At 44.6% G+C, this 17,802-nt stretch overlaps 1 protein-coding gene across 4 annotated transcripts in view; it reads left to right on the top strand.

Annotated features, from left to right (window-relative positions):
* DND1 (DND microRNA-mediated repression inhibitor 1) overlaps nt 1-17,682 on the top strand; it is a 28,557-nt gene extending 10,875 nt beyond the window's left edge. Inside the window, exons 2-6 of one of the 4 annotated variants that reach the window (XM_029583944.1) lie at nt 3,512-3,570; nt 4,946-6,018; nt 7,798-7,915; nt 10,349-10,810; nt 13,907-17,682. In XM_029583944.1, coding sequence (XP_029439804.1) covers nt 5,935-6,018; nt 7,798-7,915; nt 10,349-10,810; nt 13,907-14,346 — 1,104 coding nt within the window. In that variant the 5' untranslated portion in view covers nt 3,512-3,570; nt 4,946-5,934 and the 3' untranslated portion in view covers nt 14,347-17,682. The remainder of the gene's footprint in view (nt 1-3,511; nt 3,571-4,945; nt 6,019-7,797; nt 7,916-10,348; nt 10,811-13,906) is intronic. The other 3 variants (XM_029583945.1, XM_029583947.1, XM_029583946.1) reach the window with 3 other exon arrangements.
* The last annotated feature ends 120 nt before the right edge of the window (nt 17,683-17,802 follow it).

The following is a 17,802-nucleotide window of genomic DNA, read 5'->3' as shown; positions in this document are numbered from 1 at the left end:
ACAAATGGCATGAATAAATGTTTGGAGCAAAACAGGGGCTTAAATTCAGCCAGACCTGTCTGGAGCTCTGCTTTTAGTAAATATTGTAAAACCATGCTGGCAGCACCAGTGAGCATTTTCACCTTTTAGTGGCTCTGCTGATCTTATGCTTTTAGTTCCCTTAGCCAGTATAACAGCTGGGGTGAGGAGAAGGGAGTTGGGATGGAAGGGAGAAGGAAGTGTCCAGTAAATAACATGACATAAGCAAAAGAAGTGGGACACAGGAATGAGATCAGCAAAAGGAAAAAAGTTAATGGATACTGAAGCAGGGAGTCTGTTGGACCATTAGTTGATTGAGGGGTTAAAGGAACACTTAGGGAAGATGAGGCCATCACGGAAAGACTGAATTCTTTGCTTTGTTGTGTACTGAAGAGGATGTTGGAGAATCCCATGCTGGAAATTTATTTTCAATACTGATGTTTTCAGAAGAACTGATACAAATCACTGTGAAACTGGAAGATGTAATAAGGCAAATAGCCCAGACCAGATGGTATACACCCCAGAGTTCTGAAAAAGCTCCAAAATGGGATTGCAGATCTGTTACTAGTAACCTGCCGTTTGGGTTCGTCCGCTGTGCCTGAAGACTGGAGGGGTGGCCAATGTAACCCAAATCTTTAAAAAGGGCTCCAGGGCTGATCGGGAAGCTAGAGACTGAGTCTGACTTCAGTGCCTGGAAAAAGGAATCTATTCTAAAGAGCAAAATCACAAAACATACAGAAGGGCATGGCTTATTTAGGGACGCTTATAAATCACCTTAGAGTAGAGTAAATCTCTCAGAGTAAGGTACATCAGACTGAACACTGATGTTGAACTGAGAGAACCATTAAACAAAAGTTAGAACAGGTACAATACACAAGACATTTAATGCAGTGACATAGTAGCAACTGGATGTTGGTTGGCACTGTAACAAAATATGTGGTCACCTGAGTTCTGAAGGCTTTTGTTCATACTTTATTTGATTTTTCCATCAACCCAAGATAGGTCACCAGTCTGATAGAGATTATAGAGTGATTAGGGGGGTACAGAAGAGTAACAAAATCATGGGAGGCTACATGTCTTCCTGGTGCTTGGATTTGCTGGTAAGGCAGAGCGAATGACTAATTCCTTACGATAAGGGTCCTGGCTGGTAAAGATTGGTGTGTGTTTGATCAGACTGAAGGAAGGTCTGGCTGAACCAACATGCTTTAGGTTTCTTTTGGAAGGTGTGGTAGCATGATTCAAGGTGAATGGGCTGTGGAACTTCGTTCCGGAGTTTAGGAGTGTAGCGGTTTTGCAGCAGTCAAGGGAGAGGAGAGGAAGAGCACAGCCAGCATTGCCTCACCATTTTTTGAAGGGGGTCAATATAAGTGGATAATGGGGATCCAGTGGAAGTATTGTATTTGGACTTTCAGAAGGTGTTTGGCAAAGTGCCTCAGATTCCTGAGAACATTAAAAAGTCCTATTGTGGATTGCAAATGGAGAGTAGGATTAAATGGTCCGCTTTCTCCGTGGAGATAGGTAAACGGTGGCGTGCCTCAGGGATCTGGACTTGCACCGGTGCTTTTTAGGGTCTTTATAAATGACCTGCAAAAGGGAACAAGCAAAGTGAACCCACTTGCAGATAATGCAAAATAATTCTGAGTTAAATTGCAAGTGCTTGTGGAATACTGAGCATTTAAATGGCAGATGGAATTTAATGTGGATAAGTGCAAAGTGATGCACATGTGGAAAGTAGCTCTCGTTGTAGTTACAGGATGTCAGGTTTCATATTAGGAGTTACCACCGAGGGAAAGGATCTGGGCATAATCATGGACCATACTTTGACATCCTGGGCTCAGTGTAAGGAGGTGGTCAAAAAAGCAAACTGTTAGGAATTAGGAAGAGAATGGAGAATAAAACAGAGGATGTCAGGGTCTCTATCGCTCCATGGTGAGGCTGTAATATGTATAGTTTTGGTTGCAGCATCTCAAAAAAGATAGATATGGTTGCATTGGGAAACATACTGAGGAGGGCCACTAAATAAAGGGAATGGAAAGACTGTAGTGGCTGGGTCTGTCTAGCTCGGAGAAGAGAGGTCTGAGGGGATACGATTTAGAGGTCTATAAAATCATGAATGGAATAGAATGGGTAAATGTAAATTGGTTATTTGCTTTTTCAAGAAATGCAAAGACTAGGATGGTAGATGTTGTAAAACCTGCAGTCTGGAGAGAGAGATTAAAAGACAAAATCTGGATCCTCCCAGGGGGTTATGAGTTCTGCTGGGACTGCATTCCTGGATTGAGGCGGCTGAGGTTGGTGACCCTTCTGGTAGCTCGGTCCGGAGGTCCATGGATGGACATCTGGCGGTCCAGGTCCCTCATCCCTGTGAGGCAGCTGTGGAACCTGCTGGCAGTTCTGCACTGGAAGGCCAGTGGAGCAGGGAAGTATCCCTCTTATACGATTTGTCACGGGCAGAGTCGCTAAAGGAGACTGAGATATAGCCAGTGGTCTGGCTCCTTTCTGATCTGCCATGCGGCCTTTGCTCCTGGAACCCGAACCTCTGCACCCAAAGGAAAATATTGGTTTCTATGTGTCTTTATTTGTTCTCAGAGTTAAAAAAAAAAAAATCGTGTGGGCTATTTTTTTGGCAGATTTCAGATTTGGGGGGGTCGTGCACGGTGTTTTCCTTCCTACCAGAGATGGTTTTGGCCTTCCATCTCAGACTGTGGAAGTTCCAGCCTTTCCAGATTTGGAAGCCTCCACGCCTCACACGAGAGAATGTAAGCTCTTGGTTGTAAGGTGTGCTTTCTGGGGCTGTCTGAAGATCACTATTGATTTTTGTAGATCCAATCACTTGTTGGGTCTGTGGAGTGGAAGGCTTCTAATGCTTAAGAAGGCGTTGGGCTCAATTTATATATCTCATGGTAGACCTGTGCCTGAGGGCTTAAGGGTTCACGCGATGTGTTCTCAGGTGACCTCTTGGGCCAAATCACAGCTGTTTTCTCTACGGGAGATTTGCACAGCGACTACCTGGAGGTCGCTATACCCTTTTGCCAGATGTTCTCTTGGATGTCTGGGCTCCGGCTTCCATGTGCTTTGGGGAGTGTTCTGTGAGCGGGACTCTGCAGATCCCTCTTGGGTACATCCCAGGAGTCTGGACTGATCTGGGTATGAACAGGAAAGGAAAATCTGGTTCTTACCTGCTAATTTTCATTCCGGTAGTACCACAGATCAGTTCAGAGACCCACCTTTAGGAGGCGTCCACTCGTACAGGTAAGTAATATATAATGTAGCATTGTTGGGGCTTTTCAAAGCTGTTTACTTGCATGGTTTTCCAAGTTTCCATTGGGCTGCAGCTTCACCCCACTCCCCTGCTTGATGGGGGAGTTTGCATTTAGGGTTTTTAGTGTTAAGGTCATCTTGGCTTGGATACAGGTCGATACTGGGGGGAACTGCAGGTGTCACACTAGGTTATGTACAGTGTCAGTAAAACTTTGTCTTCATCTGCTGGCAGGGATGGAAAACCCAGGAGTCTGGACTGATCTGTGGTACTACAGGAACAAAAATTAGCAGGTAAGAACTAATTTTTCTATCCTCTCCTTCAGGGGAGGACAGGCTGTAGAAGGAGGGGAGCAGAGCTAGTTTCTGCTCTTTAGTGACTGCACCATCCTCTCCCTTTCCCTTCTGTTCCCCCAGGGAGAGGCAAGGGTAAGGCTGGAACAGACACTCCTGGGGGAATTCTGTGCATTGCACTTATTACTTTTCTGTGTAGTTTATCACTTGTCTTATGATTATTTTATGTATTGTGTTTTTTATAATGTTTGAAATATTTTTATGGTGTGTGTATTTTATCATGTTTGTTTTTTGTTTTACTTATGAACTTTTAGGGAAACTGCCTAGAAAAGTAGATAGACGTATACATTTTTAATAAATTAAAATGTGCATGGAATTCACCACCTGTGTGCAGTCTGCCATAGAAGCAGGGCCAGAAAAGGAAGGAGGTGAGGGACCGGGGCTGGAAGCAGGAGGTGGTTTCTTTCCCTCATCCGTGGCGCCTCCTGGCAGCAAAGAGCAGATCGGGCTGGCGGGAGCTTTCCTGCTCTGCTGCACCCAGCAAAACCGCTGCCCTGGTCTTGCCTGGCTCCCAGCCCGGGACAGTGGTGAGCTGGAGGTGGGCAGGCTTAGAGGCCGCACCCCCTAACACAATAGACTATTGAGAAGGGGAGAGGAATTGCTTAGTTTAAGGGATTGGGGGAAGTGGCCTGGTAGGAGATAGATGCTAAGGGGGGAGAAGAGTGGTGAGGGGGAGGTGGGTGATGGAAAGCAGGTATTGAGTCTGGGAGACACGGAGAGCAGGGAGCAGGTATTGAGCTGAGGGGAGGGAAAATAGGGGGTGGGTATTGAGTCTGGGGAAGGAGAGGGAGTGAGCTGGGGAGGGTCGAATGTGGGATGAGGGAAAGCTGGAGGTTTAGCTTGGGTGGGTAGGAGGGAAGGGTTGAGCCTGCCTGGGTTGTGGAGATTGAAGCCTAGAGGGCAGGGTCTGGGTCTTATGTACTTATGCAGAATTTTTCCACAGGAGAACTATAAAAGAATGTAAAGTTATGCATTGCCTTTAACATTTTCAGTGATTCTATTTTTACTGTGCAGAATTTTGCAGATTATTTTTTCAATATTGTGTGCAGAATTCCCCCAGGAGTAAGACTGCAGGCAGTGTGAGGAGAAGTTGAAAAGGGAGCAACTTTTTTTTTTTTTTTTTTCTGTCTGCTCCAGCTTCATTCCTTTTTCCTTTTTTGTCAAAGGGCAGCAGGTGGAAAGCATTCAGTGATCTTGGGTGACTTTAATACCCATTCAGCTTCTGTTCAGCTTCCCATTTTTCAGTATTCAGGCACCTTTTGGGCTCAGTCTAGTGTGAATCATTCATTTAGCTTTGCCTATATATTTCTTACAGGGACAGGTGATCAAATATACGTGTGAACGTACAAGTCGCATGCTGTTTTAAAAACAAAACGCCATCCAGAGGGAAAGCATAATTCAAGTTCATCCCAGATCAAACATCATGCGCCTACCAAACGGAGAAGTTCCACCTTGTATAGACTTATGTTGACCAATAGATGAGGTGTCCCTCATTGCTGACCTGACAATCAATAAAACTAAATAAAATTGTGATACAAGTGTTTAGAGACTTGATAAAGGAGTAAAGAATTCATGTTGCGTGCCAAGATCCCTAATGCAACCATGGAGGTCTTTTCTTATGCAACCACGGTGCTTGGCCCGGTCTTTATCCAGCACCAAGGGCAATGGAGATGAACCTGATGATATCAAGGGAGGACAATCGCCAGCACCATAAGAACATAAGAACATGCCATACTGGGTCAGACAAGTCCATCAAGCCCAGCATCCTGTTTCCAACAGGGGCCAATGCAGTCTACCAGTACCTGGCAAGTACCCAAAAACTAACTTTATCCATCAAAGATCCTGGTGGAGGGGTGGACACCGAAGCCCCAGTTCTCTCTATGGCCCTTCGGAGTAGACTGCCCCAATGCTGAGGATTCAGATTTCGACTCAAAAGAGCTTCTCCATTTTGTCCAAGCAGGCGCACCGGCCCATGGGGGTCATCTGATCGCAGAACCAACACCTCCTGATGTCGTGCAATGCCCCAAGGCAGAGAACATCTCATGTGGGTCCGTGATGGACATAGTCCGAGGGCATCGGTGAAAACCCAATACTATGAATGCACAAAAAAAAAGGCTGACGAGCAGTCGATGGCTGCTGGGCCTCAAGGGCTCCACTATTGGATGAACGACTGCACGTTGTGAGGAAAAAAAAAAACAAAACTTACCATGCCACCCAGTTAGCTAAAGCTGGGAGGAATCGAGGGACCCAATGTAGGAGTGTTGAAAAACAGACCGCACAACGTTTTCCACAGACAAAAAGAGCATGAGCTCCACAACCCCTGAAGAGGGACCGTGCATGGACGCATGGATAGTGGCATGCTGGGCATGCTCAGTCTGCCACACATTTGTAAGATCATTACAAAAATGAATGCACAATTTTGGCACAATATACTGTTTTTAGAGAGCCTCCTATGTTGGTGTTTTCACATGGAAACAATATTAAAAAGTCTTGGGATGGGAGCAGTGTCCTCTTGTGGATTGGGAACTGGTTAAATGATAGAAAACAGAGTAGGGCTAAATGATAAATGTTCCCAATGGAGAGAGGTGAATAGTGGAGTGCCACAGGGGATCTGTTCTGGGACCGATGCTTTTTTAATATATTCATAAACTACCTGGAAATAGGAACAATGAATGAGATCAAATGTACCGATGACAGTTATTCAAAGCTGAGAAATTACAAGAGGACCTTACAAAACTGGGAGAACCTAAGAACATGCCATACTGGGTCAGACCAAGGGTCCATCAAGCCCAGCATCCTGTTTCCAACAGTGGCCAATCCAGGCCATAGGAACCTGGCAATTACCCAAACACTAAGAAGATCCCATGCTACTGATGCAATTAATAGCAGTGGCTATTTTCTAAGTCAATTTAATTAATAGCAGGTAATGGACTTCTCTTCCAAGAACTTGTCCAATCCTTTTTTTTTAAACACAGCTATACTAACTGCACTAACCACATCCTCTGGCAACAAATTCCAGAGTTTAATTGTGCATTGAGTAAAAAAGAACTTTCTCTGATTAATTTTAAATGTGCTACATGTTAACTTCATGGAGTACCCCCTAGTCTTTCTATTATCCGACTGGGCACACAAATGGCACACTAAATTTAATGTGGACAAATGCAAAGTGATGCACTTAGGGAAGAGTAACCGAAATTATAGCTACACTATGCAAGGTTCACATTAGGAGTCACCATTCAGGAAAAGAATCTAGATATCATTGTTGAAAATAAGTTGAAATGTTCTGCCCAGTGTGCAGCAGCAGCCAAGAAAGCAAATAGAATGCCAGGGATTATTAGGAAAGGAATGGAAGATAAAACAGAATATCCTAATGCCTCTGTATCACTCCATGGGGCAACCTCATCTTGAGTACTGTGTGCAGTTCTGGTCCCCACATCTCAGAGATGAAGCAGAATTAGAAAAGGTACAGAGAAGGGCAACCAAAACGATAAAGGGGATGGAACAATTTCTCTCTGAAGAAAAGCTAGAGGTTAGGTCTCTTCAGCTTGGAGAAGAGACGCTGAGGGGAGATATGATAGAGGTTTATGGAATTGTATATGTTGCTTTCTGAGTTCAACGACTAGGGGATGAACAATGAAGTTACTAAGTTGTACATTTAAAAATAAGAATGTGTGTTTTGGTTTTTTTTACTCCATGCTAATTAAGCACTGGAATTTGTTGCTAGAGGATGTGGTGAAAGCTGTTAGGTAGCTGCATTTCAAAAAACGTTTGGACAGTTTCCTGGAGGAAAAGTCCATAAACCATTAAGGTGGAGTTGCAGAAATCTTGCGATAAGCAGCAGGTACTTGCAACTTGGATTGGTCACTGTTGGAAACAGGGTATTGGGCTTGATGGATCTTTGTTCTGACCCAGTATGGAAAATCTTATATTAAGTCGCTCTCTCCTCATTCTTCCCAAGGTTAGTGTCACTTTTCATCTATAGTGTAGGATTGGCATAGGGTTTTCTAGGAGGAAATAGCCAGGGCCCCAAACCTTTTTTTTTTTTCACACTTGGAATGAGAGTTCTGGGAAAAGATGATGGTATTGAAGGGGGGTCTTTAGAAATTCTTCTGGTCTTGACTGTATTTAGTACCGCTGGCTTGAATTATAACTCTGGTTCTTTCTCAGATGTGGCTGAATGCAGTGAATCCTGTAAACAAAGCTGCGCTGCTGGCCTGGGTGAGAGAGACTGGAATCGGCCTGGTTCAGGTCAATGGTCAGAGGAAATATGGAGGACCCCCGCCCGGTACGTAGAAATGTATTCAGACTTCAGGGGCTGGGGGCGGCGGGGATTAAGATTGGGTGCTATCAGAGTACCCGGGATTGCTTCTCTCGCCTTTTAAGAGCCACGAGCTGAGGATGGGTCCCTTCTTGGCCTTTTGGCTGAGATTGAAAAGTTGTACAGCACAGGGGGGAACGGGTAAACCAGCTGCCGCTAGACTCCATTGGGGACAGAATATTTTTCTTCAAAGTTGGGAGGATTAAATCTCCTGGGTGGTTTGTTTGTTTGGTGTGTTTTGGTTTTTTTTGTTTTTGTTTTTTTTTTTTTTTTTAAATCGCCAGAAGTGTCAGCGGACCAAACTGGTCAGACTTCCTGGTGAAGGAAATAATTTAAAAAAATGACTGACATTAATGGGGTCTTTAATTTCTACTAGTAAAATGGTGGCCGCTGTAGCCAGTGTTCCTCTAACTTTTGAAAGGCCATTGTGCGCAATCTTTTCTTTGTGTATAACTTGCAGGCTATGAGCCAGTGAGATGCAAGTATCAGGATTTCTTGTGCACGGGGGTTCCTGACCTGCCTGTGCACAGCTTACAGGGAGCAGTGGCTGTAGATATGGGATGGGTTTTTTTTCTTTTATATCTGTTTTCATATTTTCAGTGCTGCCATGCAGCCCGACTTGATTTTTCTTCCATGTTATCAATCCTTGTTGATTTAAAAGCCACAGATGTTTTTCTGGTAGATGACTCTTTCTCTCCCGGGGTACAGTACTAAAGCACATGATGGGGATCGGGGCCAAGTGAGGGTCGCACAGGGCACAACTGCTTCAGTTGTGGGGGGTGAACCCCCTGGTTGGGGGAGGGGTTATGAGACCTAGCAACGCTTCAGCCTATTAGACGATAAATGCTATGCTGGGCCAGGCCCATGGGACATTGAGCCCAGCATCGTGTCCCACATTCTCCAGTCCAGCCAGTACTGGCAGCATAAGTAGTGTCCCAGGCATAGGAGTACCTCCCTCAGAAAGATTGCGTGGACCACCTGCAGCACTTCCCTTCAGTACTGTGCTTGGTCTGCTGCAGGCCCAAAGGCAAAAGGGACCCTGTGAAGGCATCTGGAAGCTTTCGATGCTTGAGGATGACGGCCATGTTACACTGCAGGGACCTCAGTGCTTCTCTCCAAGATGGACCTGTTTGGACTGATCAGGCCAGACCTCAGGACCTCTCTACAGTTATGGAGGGTACTGCTCCTGTAGTGCTTAGACTAGTTAGGTCTGGACTAGCTCTGAATTACTGGACAGAACCTCCCGCCCCCAATCACCCCCCCCCCCCCCCCGCCCCCACCCCCAAAAAACCCCAAGAGAACCAAGGCCACATGTCTGCTCTGAGCCGGAGGCAAAACAGAACAGAAGCCCCAGACTGTTCAACTCAAATTGCTGCTGTGCTTAATCCTTTTTTAAAGAGCTCAAAAATAAAGGCCAGGACCTTTATGGCATAAAATTGTTTTCCCATTCACCTTTTGTGTTACTGAAAAAGGAGCGAGCTCATCCAAACAGGAAGGAAAGAGTGCAATTTGGGGATTTCTCCAAATGCATGGCTAATCCAGCAGAGGGCACTGTTGTCTCTGCACAGCCTTGGGGGAGGGGAGGGGGGTGAATCTGTCATCAGCATGTCTGCCCAGAGCCTCCGTTAAATGAGCTCGTAATTCAGAAAGATCAAGTGGCCATGCGCCTGAGGCACGAGCCTGGCTCTTGGCCAGTACGGTGGATCTCAGCCAGGAGGCAGCACTGGCTGAAACAATGGTTCGCTTTCTTGTCCAAAAATGTACCCAGTGAGGCCAGCTTTGTGGTTATGTTTAGTTACGCGTTAAGGACCTGGTAGACGTGCGAAAAGCCGTATTGCTAAAAGTTGTACTGTAACTGCGTCCACCCTTGGAACTGGCGAGGGGAAGGGAGGGGGTGGGCAGGACACGTGGCTTGGGAGTAGCGGCTGAGATGGTTGTGGTGTCCGGGCAGTATAGGAGCTTGCATCTGTCCCATGGCTCCTTGTGCAGATGTTGGTGCCAGTAGCACTTCTGCCAAAAGATGTTTCTGTCCAAATCTACCGGGGTGGCCTTGCCAGTCACCAGCCCTGTTTTTTCAAGTGATCTATTTTTCCTCTTCCCTTCCTCCCACCCACCAGCTGCGGCTCCTCTAGTGGCAGGGGAGCCACCCTGGGCTGCAGGAGTTGCAGCTGCTCCCCCCCATCCGGTGACCCAGGGCCAGCTTTTTTCTCACCCAACGAGCTTGAGATGCTTAAATAGCTGCCATTTACTGCTCTGTAAGTCTCCAGCTCCGAGTGTTGTATGCCAGTGGTGCAGACTAGTGTAAAACAGAAAAAAAAAAGTCATACCTGTCTCTTCTAACATTTTATAGGCATGTGTATAAAACTATTCCATTAATATCTGTATTTTCTTATTCTGCAGGGTGGATAGGAAGCCTTCCTCCCCCTGGCTCCGAGGTGTTCATTGGTAAACTTCCCCAGGACATCTATGAAGACAGATTGATCCCCCTCTTCCAGAGTGTGGGGAAACTGTATGAGTTTCGCCTGATGATGACCTTCAGCGGCCTGAATCGTGGGTTTGCCTATGCCAAGTACACAAACAGGCGCAGCGCCCTGGCTGCCATCCGAGCACTGAATAACTTTGAGCTGCAGAAAGACTGTCACATTATAGTCTGCAGGAGCACCGAAAAGTGTGAGCTGTCTGTGGACGGCCTACCCTGCTCTCTGGGGCAGGAGGAATTGAAAAGGGTCTTGCAAGAAGTGACGACGGGGTTGCTGGAGCTCTCGCTGCATCCCAGTCCCTCCAGTAAACATGAATGCTTTGCCGTTGCAAAGTACAATTCTCACCGGGCAGCTGCAATGGCCAAGAAAGCTTTAGTGGAAGGTACTGCTTTAAACGGGGCTCTCCTGTACAGTGCATGAAGTCCTCACACACTAGGGAAAAAATACAAATCACAGTGCACGAAAGTGGTTTTCCACTGATCTATACCACATGATGTAAACTTTCAGCGTGAAAGAGCTATTATAGAAATATTCCAAAAGTCGTGATTACAAAAGTCCTCACATCCCCTGAGCTCAGTAGCTAGTGGAAGCCCCTTCTGAAGTATTAACAGCTCTGAGTTATTTTAAGATAAGTGTCTACCAACGTTGCACAGTGGAGTGATGCATTTTTGCCTATTCTTCTTGGCACAAGAGTTCAAGCTCTTCCACGTTGATCCGTGGACTGCAGTCTGCGTCTTGCCACAGATTTTTCTGTTGGATTCTGGTGTGGGCTTTGGGCCACTTGAGGACATTCGCTTCTTGCTAAGCCACTCCATCTGGTTTTGCTTCGTACTCAGGGTCATTCTTTTATTTCCACACTTTCTATTCCACTGATCCACCGATCTCTGCAGATACAGTCAACGCGCCCAATAAAGCAAGGCCACATAAACCCAGTGCTGCGGAAAGGTGAACCTTCTCCCCGTGGCGGGTCAGTGGCAGACTGGAACAGGTTTTCCCACCATCCTTGTTTCCCTCGTGTTTTTCACAAGACTCCCTGTCCCCCCGCTGCCGCAGAGCATCCCCAGGACATAATGCTGCCGCCCCCATGCTTTACTGTATGCATAGTGCTGGCAGGGCGATGTTCTTTGTTTTATGCCGCACACATCACTTAGCATTGAGGCCAAAGAGTTCCACTTAGGTTTGTGGTCAGATGAGACCTTTCTCCCACACTGCCTGCAGTGTCTCTTGCCAATGCTTTGCGGTACATCATGGCTTTTTTTTTCAGTAGTGGTTTACTTCTTGCCAGCCACCCATACAGGCCATGGAGTGATATTGAGATTGTTGAACAATCCATGTTTTCTCCAATCTCAGCCAGCGATCTCTCTAGTTCTCTTAAAATCTTTGGCTTCACAGTGACCTCCCACAGCAATTTCCTTAAGCCTTGGCTACTGACTCTGGAGGGGATGGCTTGATCGCAACACCGTCTTGGTGATGCTGAACTGTGTTTCCATTTTACAGTGAGCCATAACGGTGCCCGTGCCCCCCCCCCCCCCCCAGGGATATAAAAATACACTGAAATGTTCTTATAGCCGTCCCCCAGTGTGTACCTTGTTGAATAACATCCCACAGTTCTTTTGGGAGAAGTTTGACCTGTTGGCTTCTTTCTTCAAATGCTCTTCATATGCTTGACTGCACACCCAGGAGTATTTGAATCAGCCCGATTACTGGACATAGATGGGCTCCAGTCAATTTATGGGTCTTCAGGCAATTTTTTCAAAACTGAGCTAATTTGGGTTTGCTCTAACAAGGATGTGAAGACTTTATGCAGTTAAAGACCTTGTATTTTATGTGTGTAATTGCTTTTGAATTGTCTCTCTAAGTCTTTCACAGTGAAAGTGTAGAGTGTTGTATAGATCAGTGAAATAAATCCTTATGTATTTTAACAGAAGGTGAAGTGTACAAGTGGGAAGACATGATTTTTTTTTAACACGGCACTGTATGTAAAGTGGGCTGTGGTTTTAATCTGACAGAGCCCTGCTGACAATCTTCAGTTCATCTCATTTTTCACCTGTTGCATTAGCCATCAGGTTTTCAAGTGGATCGAGATTATTTAAAAAAAAAAAAAAAAAAAATCTTGAATCATTGGTTTTGGAGTTCCCGTTTTATTCAGCAGGATCAAAATTCAACACTTTCAAGAGGCAATGCCAGTACCCAGTTAGGCAGATGTCTGCCTGGTTAGATACCAACAGCAACCAAAAAAAAAAAACAAAGCTGGTAAAAGTTCCTTTTCAAAAGCCTCACTCGACTTGTGCTAGCATTCATCTTATCAGATTAATCTGTCCACTCATCCTCTATGTTAAATATTGCAGAGAGATGTGCTGAGCACATGATTAATATCCCTCGCAGTTGGGTTAGTTTATTTGCAAGCTATTCCTCTAACACATGGCCTGCAAGGGAATCTGTAATCTGGTTGGACATATGGTTGTCCCTTAAAGAATGTGAGAGCTGTCCTGTGGCTCTATTCCGATCTTTAAGACTTGTGTACACTATCATAGGGGATTTTTTTTTCCAAAATGAATTAAATTGGTCCGATTCTTCATAGGAGACATGAATTCACTAGATATACTGCCTTATATCTACTTCCTGTAGATGGTGGAGATGCTTGGCAATCATGAATATAATGTAATCAAATTAGAAAGCACTGGAAGAAAAATAAATAAAACCGCTGCAGTAACATAACTTTAAAAAGGGAGCGTCTGATAAGATGACTATTTAGAAAGGGAAACTAAAAGGAGGTGCAAGGGTTAAGCTGCATGAGGCATGGAGATGGCTTAAAAATACCATCTTGGAAGCCCAGATAAAACGTATTCCACAGAATTTTTCAAAAAGGTCCGAAGCACAAGCATCTGCTGGCATGACTAAAAGGTGCTGTGAAGGAGGCCATCTAAGCCAAAAAAGGCATCCTTTAACACATGGAAAACAGGGCTTAGTAAAGAAAATAAGACATTGCCAGACAGATGCTGATAGGAATGGGAGATTTTCTAACTAGATAAAACAAAACAGACAGGGTCGGACAGTACTCACAGATACAAGGTTTGAGCCATGAACAGTAAGTTAAGTGCTTTTACTTGCATTATAAAAAGAAAAAAAAACTACTATCAAAATGGAGGCTTGTAAGTCCTATGCAGTCCATTTGGAGACCATTTATCTCTGCCACTGAGTTACTTGGGGGTGTCTGTATGATGGTCATGAAGTAATATGCACTTGTTCAAGCACATTTAGAACCTTTTCCTTAGATGAATTTATTTTTTTGGTATTTCATACTTGTATTTGGGTTCTTGTTTAAAGTGTTTACCATAAGCAGGGCATCCTTTTTATTGCAGTAGTGTTTTTTTTTGTGTTTTTTTTTGCCATAATTAGGTAAGCCCTGCTCTATTGAGCTGTGAGCCTTTAAAATATCACTTTTTCTCTCTTTTTTTTTCTTTTTTTTTTTAAATAGATAATGCACATCTCTGTGGACAGCAGCTTGCCATAGACTGGCTGAAACCAGACATGAAGCAGAAGCTGGCAAAAGCTACAGCCACTCGGGACAATGGCAAATCCTCCAGGCACGCCCTCTCTTCCCCCGGCCAGCAGCCTGCTCCTAGTGAGAGTGCACAGCAGTTGAAGCCCCCGCTGACCACGGTGGACATACTGCACGCTTTCTGCCAGAGGATGCAGCTGGGCAGCCCCGTATTCCTGACCAATATCGTGGCGCTGAGCCCCAATGGCTGGCTGCGTTTCTGGTATCAGGTGGTGATCCCAGGGTACCCAGTCGCCTATAGCGGCTACATATGGGTCATACCAGATAAACAGGGCTTCCCAGAGCAACATGAGCGAGCAAAAGATGCCGTCGCTCAGCGGATCTTGAAATCTCTTGCTGAACCCAGAAAGGTCTGAGCTAACAAAACAGGCTGAAATTCTACAAGAAGCAGTTACTGGGGAGAGGGGGGGTTGTGTGTACTCGAACCTCTGGCACGTGTGAGTTCACTGGAAGCACTCTTGTTTACAAATTTGCTTTTTTTTTAAGCTAAAATGTTTTATTTAAATTTTTTTTTTTTTTGAATAGAGAATTTTGTTTCGCTTATTGTCAGTTACATATAGTTGGGACTTAAGAGTTGGAATGGTTTGAGAATTTCTTTTAATATAGAGAGATATATATATATATTGCTTTTAATCAGAAGAAAGTTTTTTTAGTTCAGTTTAAAAATTGTCCTCTGTAAGCCCAGGGGAGGAGAGCTGTGACACTGGGTATTCAGGTACTCTACGAGGGCTGGATGTAGCTTTGAATGCTGTGCGTCTCATTCTAGATCGGCTGCTTGTAAGTGGTGGTTGCAATAGATAGTGTTAGAAACTGGGACACTGAGTTCTGGTTGTGCAGTGTTTTGTTTTTGTGTGTTTTTTTTTTACAAGGGTGACTTTTTTTTTTTGTGTGGTTTGTTTGTTTTTTTACTACTATACTTTTTTACCTGGAATTGCTGTCTTTTGCTCTCTGACCACCAAACTTGGCGCGTAGAGAGGAGACAGAGTGGAAGTCGGAGCTGCCTGTTTTTCACGGTTGTTTTTCCTCCAGGCACTGACTGGAATGCCAAGGATTTCTTTGCATTCAAAGATGATTTATGAGTGACTTTATGAGGAAATTCTCAAGCAGCTTTTTTTTTTTGTGTGTGACTAAATTCCAGATGTGTTCTAGAGTAGAATTCTCACATCGGATGTGCATTTCTTAGAAGATACCAAGGGTTTTAAAGTGTAACATGGAAAGCCTCATCACCTACTCAATGTTTAGTGTTCTTTTGTTTTGGGTTTTATGTTTTTCCTGCTATTTGCCTGGCTTGGAAACCACAGTAGTTTGAATTGCACTGGACATGGGTGGATTTTTTAATAGAAATTAATATAAAACGTACTATGGATGACACATTTTTTTTAACAAGGCTATAGTGCAAGATTAACAACAAATGTAATATTGTAAAGAGCTGGTTTGTTGGAAAGGCGTGTTTGTCTAAAGTGCAGTAGCACTTGGCTTGAGTCTTCACTGTAAGTCACTGAGATTTTCACTTTGCTCTTTCATTAAAGAATGAATGGAAAATTGTCTTAAATTTCATGGAGCTTTCAGCTGGATCTGAAACATTTTGGCCAAGTTACTAGCTAAGTATTCAGTTCATCTGATTAACGACCTGTTAACTTGTCTTCCCCCTTGCTCTTCTTAAGAGGTACAGAATAGCAGGACAGTTGCTCTTAATGGTCACAAGGGTAATGGCACCCACAATAACAGGGCGCTTACAGAGGCAGTGCTGTTCACTGAACGAGCGCTCTTACGTAGGGCCATATAGTGTGGTTGTCATGTTTGTCTGCTTAGAAAAACACCGGCAGTGTAACAGTGTTTATTTGTATATTTGGGCAACATCCTAGGCTTGTTGTGCACTGCCCTAATGGGAGTGCAGAGCTCTCAAACTCTGCACATCTGTAGATTAGTCTGGTAAAAAAAAAGTGCCTGCTACTTGTTTGACCTCTTGATAATGTGCCTTTACTGTATGTGTAAACAGCCCTCTCCTTCCATATTATATGGAGAGATGCCTTCCCCTCCCATTCAGTGGGGCACACCTAACCAGTCAGGTTTTCAGGATATCGGCCGTGCCTATGCATGAGATCGGTGGAAGCAGTGCAGGCAAATCTCTCATGCATATTAGTTTATGGGTATCCTGAAAAGCCTGACTGGTTAGGTGTGCCCTACCCCTCCCCAAACATCTGTGAGGATGTCACCCTTCTTGCAGAGGCACTGGACAAGTTTAATCATATTTCACAGAGTGGGTTCTGTTAAGATTAAGTGATGATGGCAAAGAACTAGAGCCAAGACATTTCTAATGACAGGCATTATAATGCACAGTACTGAGAGCAGTTGGACTATTTTTCACTAATTTTGAAAGGATTATCCCAACTCTATGTACCTTAACTATTGCAGCACAGCTCCCTTTCAGTTTGCATTTATAGGACTACACCTACTTCAGATTAGATACTGAGAGCGAGTAACTAACCTTTGAACTCACTTTATAATATGTCAACAATAGTTGCCTTGCTTTTGCATCTAACACACACTATGAATTTAGGTCTGCATTTACCTCCCTGCCCACTAACACGTTAGTAATCTGTCTCATTTATTACCTGGTTTTAAAGCTGCCTGTCCACGAGACCAGATTCATGGATGTGTTGCCAAATGTATATAACCTTCTGCATTTGACTGTCCTAGCCCAACACCCTTTCTGAAGGTCAGCCTTTACTGCCCTAATCCTATAGGAGGAGATGCTTAAGTATTTACTGGATCCTACTTGGAGTGGATTGACTATCAGTACATTAAACTTCCTCCTCAATGTGTCACAAAGGTGGTCTGCTCTGTCATCACAGAGCTGCCCATGCAAGCCTGGCTCTGTACAGCTGGGTCCCAGATTCTTGTATTTTCTCTCTTAGCAAGGATCTTGCTCTGTGCCTGTTGGGAAGTGGTGTTGACTCTAAAGAGGATTTTGTCTAATTGTTTGTAGTCCAACTTCTGCTCTCAAAGGTTTCTGTTGAATCTTCACTGAAGAACAGAAGCCCTACCCTGCTGGAGCAGACCACAGCATCCTAGCTCAAGCCAAGTAACCTGTTTGGCTCACAATTGCCTGGTTGATCCCCTACAAATAACTTTTCCTGTTGCTCACTGCTAGGGGTAAAGGAGGGTCTTCCCAACTCTCCAGGGCTACTACCTCTGTAAGGACTTGCTTCAGCATTTTGTCAAGAATCTTTCTATAGGCCAATGCTAGTTTCTTTACTCGATCTGCTGGCAACAGATTCCATAACTTAAGTCTGCACAGATGGAAAGGTACTTCTTCCTAACTGTTTTAGATCTGCTGCTGCTTAACTTCAGGAAATGTTCCCTTGTTTTAGGATGTGAAAGGATAAAGAGTGCTTATTTACTATTTCTACCCCTGTATAATTTTATAAACCTTGATCCTATTCAGGGCCAGGCTTTCTAAGCTGAAGAGCTCTAGTCTGTTTTGCTTTTATCATTTTTGTTGCTTCCTTATGGGCAGTGAATGAACATCCTGCCAGCTCTGGCTGCTGTCCCTGCTGCTCAGTGTCAGATACCCCACCAGCCCTGGCTGCTCTTATGAACACAGGAGTGATGTTCTCCTCTTGCTTTCAATACACTGCTGTTGTAGCATTTTACACAAGTGTAAGTGCCTTGCCTTAAGATGTGACAAATGGACTTTGTTGAAATGTAGGCTTGTCCTTTTTGGCTGGACAGCTTCTGAGCCTCTAAGACAGTGGGCCTGGTGCTTGGCTGTGGGAGCAGAGCCTAGGAGAAAGTGCTACTGGGTTTGT

The sequence above is a fragment of the Rhinatrema bivittatum genome, chromosome 18 (assembly GCF_901001135.1).
Source record: "Rhinatrema bivittatum chromosome 18, aRhiBiv1.1, whole genome shotgun sequence".
Lineage (NCBI taxonomy): Eukaryota > Metazoa > Chordata > Amphibia > Gymnophiona > Rhinatrematidae > Rhinatrema > Rhinatrema bivittatum.
Note: the sequence above shows the minus strand (reverse complement) of the source record. Positions and strands in the feature narration are given on the sequence as shown.